We start from the raw sequence: 13,591 nt of genomic DNA on the forward strand, positions 1-13,591 counted from the left end.
ATGTGCCTCCTTGGGTTGAGAAGTCAGCAAGGATCTCCGACTCTGGGATGTTCTTCAAATCCCTCTCAACAATAAATCCTTGTGACAAACTCAAAGTAGCATGGAAAGTAACCTCAATGGGGATATCTCTAATGGCTTTTGAATGCAAGAGGAATTGACTGTATTTAAGAGTGGATGTTTCCACCAATATGTCACAAGAACAAAGATTTTTGACTGACTAAAGAGAGTCAGCAAGCCCTTCTAGTCCCTTCTAAATAAAAAAAAAAGAGGAGACCTTTGCCCTAAAGATTTGTCTGAAAGAGAATATAGTAACAGAAAATGATGTACAGGTGTTGAATAGGTTGAAGATTGCTGCTGAGAATTTTCAAGATGTGGTTGTTTACCTATGGTCGGTTTTTCACTATTTTATTTTCATTTGGGGTATCCATAATAAAGAAAGAATATTTTTGTGCTCAATGACCCACCAACCATGGAGCCCCACAAGGAGATGCATTACAATGCTCAACAAAAGGACTACAGCAAAGCCAGCTTTTCATAAGCACTATCTATACCCAAACACCAACATCAGACACAATGTCCACAACACCCATTCAGGACAACCAATACTGATACTTGGTACCTAGCCAAAGAGTACCAGAGGATTGAACATGGGGGGACCACCCCAATGCAGCCCGACTTCAGGAGTTCAAGGCCAAAGTAGTATGTTAGGGTTAAACCCCTCAACCACCAGGATCTTCTCCACCCCTTCACGGGTCTCCACATGTGGCAAAAGAAAAGGTAATGAATGATTAGATCCTAAAGGAGGTAAATTGAAAGTACAGAACCTTCTCCAAGAGGTCCCCTCACTAAATACAGCAATCCACACTGAGGGAACAAACGTGGGGGAGCTACCTTGGATCATGAATATTATTAATTACATGTTCTATAAGTATAACAACCCTCTTTTCAATAACTGGGTACATATTAACTATGAAGTTTTAATTTAGTTAACAACAACAGTCCTCTTCTCACTCAGTGGGTACATATGAACTATGAAGTTTTAATTTAGTTAACAACAACAGTCCTCTTCTCACTCAGTGGGCACATATGAACTATGAAGTTTTAATTTAGTTAACAACAACAGTCCTCTTCTCACTCAGTGGGCACATATGAACTATGAAGTTTTAATTTAGATAACAACAGTCCTCTTCTCACTCAGTGGGCACATATGAACTATGAAGTTTTAATTTAGTTAACACTCCTCTTCTTATTCAGTTGGTACATATTAACTATGCAGTTTAATTTAGATAACAACAGTCCTCTTCTCACTCAGTGGGCACATATGAACTATGAAGTTTTAATTTAGATAACAACAGTCCTCTTCTCACTCAGTTGGCACATATGAACTATGAAGTTTTAATTTAGTTAACAACAACAGTCCTCTTCTCACTCAGTGGGCACATATGAACTATGAAGTTTTAATTTAGTTAACAACAACAGTCCTCTTCTCACTCAGTGGGCACATATGAACTATGAAGTTTTAATTTAGTTAACAACAGTCCCCTTCTCAGTGACTGGGTACATATGAACTAAAAAGTTTTAATTTAGTTAATAACAACAGTCCTCTTCTCACTCAGTGGGTACATGTGAACTATGCATATGTTCGTACACACACACATATATACACAAACATTATGGGGACCCCAGGTGGAATAATAGAAACATTAAGTTTCATCAAGACAGGTCACTTACCTAAACCAAAACTTTTTCAAATAATGAAATTTTAATTCACTACATAAAGACATGTTTATAGCTATTGAAGGGACTTTATAAGAATATATAAGGTTTAGTTTTGTTCAAACAGTACTGTGAAATAGTCATTGTTGATGTGGTCACCACTTGATTTTCATGATTCCTAGTATTAAACACTACCATTCTTAATTATAAATTCTTATAAACACAACATTTGCTTAGTATTAAAGCATTCAAACAAGTTAACTTATACCTTCTCTTCTGGCCTTCAGTCCCATACATTTTATGATTTTAATATGAAGTTCATTTATTCTTTCTTCAGTATGAGACTCTTTGTTTAATGTCTTCAAAGCTGCCTGTGTTGTAGAAATATTTCCATCTAAGTATCTTAAAGCCTTGGATCTTTCCTATAAAGAAAACATTTATTATTATAAAACATTTTATTCTTCCTATAAAGAAAAGAAAATGATTAATACATTTCTCCTATATAGTGTTTCCTTTCACCTAAACATTAAGAAATCTCCCATATAATTTGTCTGCTCTTGAAACTTAAAAATATATTTTTACAGAAAATATCATTATCTTAAAATTGAAGAGTATCTTCAGTCTTAATTAAACACTGATAACCACTGTACATATGTGTTTGTGTTAGAGAAAGCTGTATGGAGAACCAGTGCTCATTTTACAACTGTTTGATTTCAAATCTTTGCTGATTTATGGTGATAAATATTGTAAATAATTTCAATTTGATGATGATTTATTCTGTATTTTCATAAATACAATATATAAATAAATATATCTGAATATGAACTGGTTACAGGTATGTGTGTTTCAAGGTTACTGTATTTCAATCAATAATTCAAAAGTTCAAATTTCACAAAATATGATTTTATCCTTGTTACATGTATAACTGAACCAAATTTCACTGATTTTCTTCTCACAAATCAAACTCAAGAGGTCATAATTTCCCTTTCTCACCTTATACAATCGAAGGGCTTGTTCCATTGGTAGTTTAAGCCTAATCCAGTATTTCACTGTTCCATAGAGAACACCAGGACTTCCATCTTTCACACCTGTAACGACACAAGAAATTAATGGTATGTACTTGAAGAAGTATGAATTTTGTTGTAGATATAAACTACAGATCAGTGAAACAATCATGCGAGAAAAAAACAAAACAAACAAGAAACTAATTTTCAGTTTCTTAGCTTTGACATGGTTCGTAACAAACCACCTTCCTGAAAATAACACATAAATAGATACTCAACTACACCTTATCTATTAAACAGTGTGATTGTTTGTTTGTTTTGAATTTCGCACAAAGCTACTCAAGGGCTATCTGTGCTAGCCATCCCTAATTTAGTAGTGTAAAACTAGAGGGAAGGCAGCTAGTCATCACCACCCACCACCAACTCTTGGGCTACTCTTTTACCAACAAATAGTGGGATTGACCTTCACATTATAATGCCCCCACAGCTGAAAGGACAAGCATGTTTGGCGAGACGGGGATGCAAACCCACGACCCTCAGATTATGAGTTGCACGCCTTAACACACTTGGCCATGCCGGGCCCAACAGTGTGATTATCTGTACCTATCACAAATTGTTAACTGTTGCATCAAACTCATTAACAGATATTCATATACACTAAAGTGATTAAAAGTTGTTAACTGTGATATATAATTCATTAATACATTGTACCTATTAGCTGTAGTTCACCATGGTGTCTTCCATGAACTTGGTTTAAGATTTCTTTGAAACTCAATTGACAGGCTGCTACAGTAATATAATCTGTTCCAACAGCCTTTTGTAACTCCAAAGTGGTGGTTTCCTGGAAATAAAGAGATTACTGGTAACTAGTAGATAAAGATAACTTAAGTTGATGTCTTAAAATTAATGTTATGTCTCTAACACTGACACACATACTACATTTTGAAAGAAAAACACAACTATGGTACAGTTTCCAAATAACATTACTAATATTAACACCAAATAATTACTACCTTGTTTATAAAACCAACACTGCAATTAAACTGACCTCACACATTTGGTCTTCAAAATTTCTAAATAAAACCTTGATCAGGCAAGTTTTATACCAATAAAATAGTACAAATAAAAAAACTAAATGGAACAATTATTTACCCATATGTAAGATTCTACTACTGGAATTATATTCTCGTAATAAGAGCATTCCTACACAAAATACAATTATTATAACATCTTTCAAGGATAATCAAGTAATAGGTAAAAACTGCAGCTAAAAAGACCAAAATAATTGGATACAAATTCAAGCTTTGTACTGTACAAATTGTAAAATATTCAATTTAAAGATTGATAAAAACTTACAGTCTAGTATTGTTAGAATATACATTTATTTATGCATATTTATTCTCACCTTTTGGAGATAATAAAGAAAAAAATCATCTACTCGAACGACATACTGTGAAGTGTGGTTGAACACCTGTCTAACATAATAAAACATTATTGATATAACACAGAACATATTGTGAAGTGTGGTTGAACACCTGTATAACATAGTAAAACATTATTGATATAACACAGAAATACTGTGAAGTGTGGTTGAACACCTGTCTAACTTAATAAAACATTATAGATATAACACAGAACACACTGTAAAGTGTGGTTGAACACCTGTCTAACATAATAAAACATTATTGATATAATACAGAACATACTGTGAAGTGTGGTTGAACACCTGTCTAACACAATAAAACATTATCGATATAACACAGAACATATTGTGAAGTGTGGTTGAACACCTGTCTAACATAATAAAACATTATTGATATAACAGAACATATTGTGAAGTGTGGTTGAACACCTGTCTGACATAATAAAACATTATTGATATAACACAGAACATACTGTGAAGTGTAACTGAATACATTTAACATAAAACATTATTGACATAACACAGAATGCACTGTGAAGTGTGGTTGAACACCTGTATAACATAGTAAAACATTATTGATATAACACAGAACATACTGTGAAGTGTGGTTGAACACCTAACATAATAAAATATTATTGATATAACATAAAACATGATGTGAGTGTGGTTGAATACCTGTCTAAAATAATAAAACATTATTTATGAAAACACAGAATATACCAAATAATCTAACTGAAAACATGTCTAACATAATAAAAAATTATTGACATAACACAGAACATAGTGTAAAGTATGGTTGAACACCTGTCTAACATAATAAAACATTATTGATATAACACAGAACACACTGTAAAGTGTGGTTGAACACCTGTCTAACATAATAAAACATTATCGATATAACACAGAACATATTGTAAAGTGTGGTTGAACACCTGTCTAACATAATAAAACATTCTCGATATAACACAGAACATATTGTGAAGTGTGGTTGAACACCTGTCTAACATAATAAAACATTATCGATATAACACAGAACATATTGTAAAGTGTGGTTGAACACCTGTCTAACATAAAACATTATTGATATAACACAGAACATATTGTGAAGTGTGGCTGAACACCTGTCTAACATAATAAAACATTATCGATATAACACAGAACATATTGTAAAGTGTGGTTGAACACCTGTCTAACATAATAAAACATTATTGGTATAACACAGAACATATTGTGAAATATGGTTGAACACCTGTCTAACATAATAAAACATTATTGATATAACACAGAACACACTGTGAAGTGTGGTTGAACACCTGTCTAACATAATAAAACATTATCGATATAACACAGAACATACTGTGAAGTGTGGTTGAACACCTGTATAACATAGTAAAACATTATTGATATAACAAAGAGCATACTGTTATGTGTAACTGAATACATTTAACATAATAAAACATTACTGATATAACACAAAGCCTATTGTGAAGATTGGTTAAACAACTGTCTACCCTAATAAAACATTATTGATATAATGCAAAACATACCATGAAGTGTGGTTGAACACTAGTCTACCATAATAAAACATTATTGAAATAACACAGGTGTTCAACTACACATCACAGTATATTCTACCTATCTGTTAATGTATCAACTAATGGCATCATTTTCATGATACAATATTAAAATACAGTAAAGACAGCACCACTTTCACGATACAACGTCAACATGCAGTGACGACCACACCATCATGATACAACACTAACATGCAGTGACGACCACACCACTTTCACGATACAACAAAGCATGCAGTAACGACCACACCACTTTCACGATACAACAAAGCATGCAGTAACGACCACACCACTTTCACGATACAACAAAGCATGCAGTAACGACCACACCACTTTCATGATACAACAAAGCATGCAGTAACGACCACACCACATTCTCGATACAACAAATCATGCAGTAACGACCACACCACCTTCTCGATACAGCATTAGCATGCAGTAACGACCACACCACATTCTCGATACAACAAATCATGCAGTAACGACCACACCACCTTCTCGATACAGCATTAGCATGCAGTAACGACCACACCACTTTCACGATACAGCATTAGCATGCAGTAACGACCACACCACCTTCTCGATACAGCATTAGCATGCAGTAATGACCACACCACCTTCTCGATACAGCATTAGCATGCAGTAACGACCACACCACTTTCTCGATACAGCATTAGCATGCAGTAACGACCACACCACTTTCTCGATACAGCATTAGCATGCAGTAACGACCACACCACTTTCATGATTATTTTCCAAAGTATTGGATATACAGCTTTATCACAGGTCTGCCCAGGGTTATATCAACTTATAACTAATGTTGCAATGAATACAAACACAAGGTTACATCAACTTATAATTAATGTAGTAGTGTTAGTGAATATACACAAAGAATTTTAAAAACTTATAATTAATGTTGTAGTGCAACTGAATACACATAGAGTTGTATCAAGTTATAATATTAGTTCAGATTTCAGAAAAAAAAAATGTTTTTATGAATTCACCAGTTACATACATATTATTACTTTTAACAAAAGATAAACAAAAATAATATTTCATTCAATGAAATTACTTGCACGTACTGATGTCCCTTTATAACAGGGGTCGACTGAATTTCAAACTCATAAAAAGCCCAGGTAAGAAAAACTGATGGATCTTCTTCCCCCAGAGCTTCCAAGCCATCTTTTGACAGATTTAACTGAAAAAAATTTTTATTACACACATAATTCAAGGGATAAAATAATTTGTCAAGGATAATGAAGAATGAAAACATTTAAACAAAATGAAGTCACATAATTATAACTACTTTTATTAAATAATATTATCACAGCTACTGCTATCTATACAGTACATGTAACATAATTATAACTTCTGTTATGTAATATTATCACAGCTACTGCTATCTATACAGTACATGTAACATAATTATAACTTCTGTTATGTAATATTATCACAGCTACTTCTACCTATACATTACATGTAGCATAATTATAACTACTGTTATGTAATATTATCACAGCTACTGCTATCTATACAGTACATGTAACATAATTATAACTACTGTTATGTAATATTATCACAGCTACTTCTATCTATACATTACATGTAGCATAATTATAACTACTGTTATGTAATATTATCACAGCTACTTGTATCTGTACATTACATGTAGCATAATTATAACTACTGTTATGTAATATTATCACAGCTACTTCTATCTTTACATTACATGTAACATAATTATAACTACTGTTGTGTAATATTATCACAGCTACTTCTATCTATACATTACATGTAACATAATTATAACTACTGTTATGTAATATTATCACAGCTACTTCTATCTATACATTACATGTAGCATAATTATAACTACTGTTGTGTGACATTATCACAGCTACTTCTATCTATACATTACATGTAACATAATTATAACTACTGTTATGTAACATTATCACAGCTACTTCTATCTATACATTACATGTAACAATTATAACTACTGTTATGTAATATTATCACAGCTACTTCTATCTATACATTACATGTAGCATAATTATAACTACTGTTATGTAATATTATCACAGCTACTTCTATCTTTACATTACATGTGACATAATTATAACTACTGTTATGTGATATTATCACAGCTACTTCTATCTATACATTATATGTAACATAATTATAACTACTGTTATGTAATATTATCACAGCTACTTCTATCTATACATTACATGTAACATAATTATAACTACTGTTATGTAATATTATCACAGCTACTTCTATCTATACATTACATGTAACATAATTATAATTACTGTTATGTAATATTATCACAGCTACTTCTATCTGTACATTACATGTAACAATTATAACTACTGTTATGTAATATTATCACAGCTACTTCTATCTTTACATTACATGTAACATAATTATAACTACTGTTATGTAATATTATCACAGCTACTTCTATCTATACATTACATGTAACATAATTATAACTACTGTTATGTAATATTATCACAGCTACTTCTATCTATACATTACATGTAACATAATTATAACTACTGTTATGTAATATTATCACAGCTACTTCTATCTATACATTACATGTAACATAATTATAATTACTGTTATGTAATATTATCACAGCTACTTCTATCTGTGCGTTACATACATTACATGAACAATTATAACTACTGTTGTGTAATATTATCACAGCTACTTCTATCTATACATTACATGTAGCATAATTATACTGCTGTAACTGTTATGTAATATTATCACAGCTACTTCTATCTTTACATTACATGTAACATAATTATAACTACTGTTATGTAATATTATCACAGCTACTTCTATCTATACGTTTATATGTAACATAATTATAACTACTGTTGTGTAATATTATCACAGCTACTTCTATCTATACATTACATGTAACATAATTATAACTACTGTTATGTAATATTATCACAGCTACTTCTATCTGTACATTACATGTAGCATAATTATAACTACTGTTATGTAAAATTATCACAGCTACTTGTATCTGTACATTACATGTAGCATAATTATAACTACTGTTATGTAAAATTATCACAGCTACTTGTATCTGTACATTACATGTAGCATAATTATAACTACTGTTATGTAATATTATCACAGCTACTTGTATCTGTGCGTTATTACATGTGGCATAATTATAACTACTGTTATGTAATATTATCACAGCTACTTCTATCTATACATTACATGTAGCATAATTATAACTACTGTTATGTAATATTATCACAGCTACTTCTATCTATACATTACATGTAGCATAATTATAACTACTGTTATGTAATATTATCACAGCTACTTCTATCTGTACATTACATGTAACATAATTATAACTACTGTTATGTAATATCACAGCTACTTGTATCTGTACATTACATGTAACATAATTATAACTACTGTTATGTAATATTATCATAGCTACTTCTATCTGTACATTACATGTAACAATTATAACTACTGTTATGTAATATTATCACAGCTACTTCTATCTATACATTACATGTAGCATAATTATAACTACTGTTATGTAATATTATCACAGCTACTTCTATCTATACATTACATGTAACATAATTATAATTACTGTTATGTAATATTATCACAGCTACTTCTATCTGTACATTACATGTAACAATTATAACTACTGTTATGTAATATTATCACAGCTACTTCTATCTATACATTACATGTAGCATAATTATAACTACTGTTATGTAATATTATCACAGCTACTTCTATCTTTACATTACATGTAACATAATTATAACTACTGTTATGTAATATTATCACAGCTACTTCTATCTATACATTATATGTAACATAATTATAACTACTGTTATGTAATATTATCACAGCTACTTCTATCTATACATTACATGTAACATAATTATAACTACTGTTATGTAATATTATCACAGCTACTTCTATCTATACATTACATGTAACATAATTATAATTACTGTTATGTAATATTATCACAGCTACTTCTATCTGTACATTACATGTAGCATAATTATAACTACTGTTATGTAAATATTATCACAGCTACTTGTATCTGTACATTACATGTAGCATAATTATAACTACTGTTATGTAATATTATCACAGCTACTTCTATCTATACATTACATGTAGCATAATTATAACTACTGTTATGTAATATTATCACAGCTACTTCTATCTTTACATTACATGTAACATAATTATAATTACTGTTATGTAATATTATCACAGCTACTTGTATCTGTACATTACATGTAGCATAATTATAACTACTGTTATGTAATATTATCACAGCTACTTCTATCTGTACATTACATGTAACAATTATAACTACTGTTATGTAATATTATCACAGCTACTTCTATCTATACATTATATGTAACATAATTATAACTACTGTTATGTAATATTATCACAGCTACTTCTATCTATACATTATATGTAACATAATTATAACTACTGTTATGTAATATTATCACAGCTACTTCTATCTATACATTACATGTAACATAATTATAATTACTGTTATGTAATATTATCACAGCTACTTCTATCTGTACATTACATGTAACAATTATAACTACTGTTATGTAATATTATCACAGCTACTTCTATCTATACATTACATGTAGCATAATTATAACTACTGTTATGTAATATTATCACAGCTGCTTCTATCTTTACATTACATGTAACAATTATAACTACCTACGTTTTCAATATGAATTTCAAACAAATTTTGACCTCGTTCAAGTGGAATTGAGTCCTTCATGTTCAGTTCATTGTCCTGAAATAAGAAAAATTAAACAAAAGAAAATAATGTTCAGGATTAGCTAGTCTACTGTAATACAATACAGTTACATATATTATAACTATTATATATTATGACTAACTATATATATGTAATTACTATATTATATACTATAACTATACATATTAGATATTATATAACTATATATATTACTGCCCCATATTGTTACTTAATTACTATTAACACTGTTTTCTATTAATAACATTCAACTACAATATTTATATGTTACAAACAAAGTTAATAAATGTTCAGAACATAGCCAATACACAAACACTAACTACAATATTTATTTGTTACTGATACAGTTAATCAGAGTTCAGAACATAGCCAATTAACAAATACTATCTACAGTATACAGTTAATCAGAGTTCAGAACATAGCCAATTAACAAATACTATCTACAGTATTTATCTCTTACTAATAAAGTTTTCAAGTGTTCAGAATATAGCCAATAAACAAATACAAACTACAATAACTATCTGTTACTAATAAAGTGTACAAAGGTACATATGAAACCCAAAATATCCTCCATGTGCAAAATGTGAAAAGACTTTGCAATCTATGGCAAGCACCAAACAAGTACAAAAGTCATCATAACTACAAGACTTTGTAACGTATGACAGGCACCAAAGGTTGTTGTAACTACAAGACTTTGTAACGTATGGCAAGCACCAAAGGTCGTCGTAACTACAAGACTTTGTAATGTATGACAAACACCAAAGGTCGTCATATCTACAAGACTTTGCAAGGTATGGCAAGCACCAAACAAGTGCAAAGGTTGTCATAACTACAAGACTTTGTAACGTATGGCAAGCACCAAAGGTTGTCATAACTACAAGACTTTGCAATGTATGGCAAGCACCAAAGGTTATCATAACTACAAGACTTTGCAACGTATGGCAAGCACCAAACAAGTACAAAGGTCGTCATAACAACAAGACTTTGCAATGTATGGCAAGCACCAAAGGTTATCATAACTACAAGACTTTGCAACGTATGGCAAGCACCAAACAAGTACAAAGGTCGACATAACAACAAGACTTTGCAACGTATGGCAAGCACCAAAGGTCATCATAACTACAAGACTTTGCAATGTATGGAAAGCACCAAGGGTCGTCATAACTACAAGATATAATTGTTTGCTTTACTTCTTTCTTTACTGTTCTATGGTTTAAGAAAACCATGTTTAAGAACTTATTTGTACAGAGTGATAACTTATATAAAAATATAATGTATAATAACTGAAATGCTGCTGTATTTTACCAAATACTATTTTACTAAAGCACAGCAAAGACAAGTCAATTTATAAAGATTAAAGGTCAGTTTTATATTGCTGGACACAATAACATGAGTACACATGCCAGACGTCACTTGAAGGTCAATACAATAACAATAATTATTATTATATACAAATTTATAATATTATATTTAAAATATTAAAACTGAATATTTTCATTTTGTGTTATAATTTATAGTCACTCCCAAATGAAAAAGGAACAACTTATATTTATTTTCTCATTTTTTATGGTGGTTACGAGGTCAGTAAAACTAATAGACCCCACATAGTTAGGATACAGAAAATAACAGACAAAATTTAAAAACTTTCTGAAAAGAAACGTGTGAAATATGCTTTGGAGATTTTAGAAATAGCAGAAGTTCAGAAATTTTAAGCAAGAGTAATAGTTTTTTGATGAAAACTTCTAACAGTTGAATGGAACAGATTCAATACTTTCAAAGAAAGCTTGTTAAAATGCTTCATTACAAATCTGATTTTTTGAGCAATAAAGACATGCTATCTTTACTAAACCTCTACCAAGTTTTGTAAAGATACATATAATGCATCAAAAGTTATAGTATAAATAAAGACATGCTATCTTTACTAAAACTCTACCAAGTTTTGTAAAGATACATATAATGCATCAAAAGTTATAGTATAAATAAAGACATGCTATCTTTACTAAAACTCTACCAAGTTTTGTAAAGATACATATAATGCATCAAAAGTTATAGTATAAATAAAGACATGCTATCTTTACTAAACCTCTACCAAGTTTTGTAAAGATACATATAATGCATCAAAAGTTATAGTATAAATAAAGACATGCTATCTTTACTAAACCTCTACCAAGTTTTGTAAAGATACATATAATGCATCAAAAGTTATAGTATAAATAAAGACATGCTATCTTTACTAAACCTCTACCAAGTTTTGTAAAGATACATATAATGCATCAAAAGTTATAGTATAAATAAAGACATGCTATCTTTACTAAAACTCTACCAAGTTTTGTAAAGATACATATAATGCATCAAAAGTTATAGTATAAATAAAGACATGCTATATTTAATAAAACTCTACCAAGTTTTGTAAAGATACATATAATGCATCAAAAGTTATAGTATAAATAAAGACATGCTATCTTTACTAAAACTCTACCAAGTTTTGTAAAGATACATATAATGCATCAAAAGTTATAGTATAAATAAAGACATGCTATCTTTACTAAACCTCTACCAAGTTTTGTAAAGATACATATAATGCATCAAAAGTTATAGTATAAATAAAGACATGCTATCTTTACTAAAACTCTACCAAGTTTTGTAAAGATACATATAATGCATCAAAAGCTATAGTATAAATAAAGACATGCTATCTTTACTAAAACTCTACCAAGTTTTGTAAAGATACATATAATGCATCAAAAGTTATACTTAACTTGTGTACATTATATTAAGGTTCAAGTACACTTTTTATATGGTAGAGTGAAAGTTCATAAGCATTTGGAATACAGCTTTTAAACAACCTTTAATAAACTATTTCACTTTTATAAATAAAAGTTTAAAGTATTCAAATAGATCTATAAATCTGATTTTTTAATCATAAAATTTATTATTAATTGGTTATTCTTAAAATCTTCACAACTCACATGTTTTGTGTCAAGGATCTTATATTGCTTGGTTCCATAAGCTATGTCTTGTAGTTGCTTCTCAAGTTTCT

General features: G+C 30.1%; 1 protein-coding gene across 11 annotated transcripts in view; it reads right to left on the reverse strand.

The window, feature by feature from the left end:
* Positions 1–13,591, reverse strand: part of LOC143234765 (protein fantom-like) — an 84,432-nt gene that overhangs the window by 17,605 nt on the left and 53,236 nt on the right. For all 11 annotated transcript variants that reach the window (XM_076472365.1, XM_076472368.1, XM_076472360.1 and 8 more), the window contains 7 exons: positions 13,521–13,589; positions 10,495–10,569; positions 6,800–6,915; positions 4,126–4,195; positions 3,432–3,561; positions 2,710–2,804; positions 1,985–2,138 (listed from right to left, as the gene is read on the reverse strand). In XM_076472365.1, the coding sequence (XP_076328480.1) occupies positions 1,985–2,138; positions 2,710–2,804; positions 3,432–3,561; positions 4,126–4,195; positions 6,800–6,915; positions 10,495–10,569; positions 13,521–13,589 (709 nt within the window). The remainder of the gene's footprint in view (positions 1–1,984; positions 2,139–2,709; positions 2,805–3,431; positions 3,562–4,125; positions 4,196–6,799; positions 6,916–10,494; positions 10,570–13,520; positions 13,590–13,591) is intronic.

Source organism: Tachypleus tridentatus, chromosome 12 (genome assembly GCF_004210375.1).
Source record: "Tachypleus tridentatus isolate NWPU-2018 chromosome 12, ASM421037v1, whole genome shotgun sequence".
NCBI lineage: Eukaryota > Metazoa > Arthropoda > Merostomata > Xiphosura > Limulidae > Tachypleus > Tachypleus tridentatus.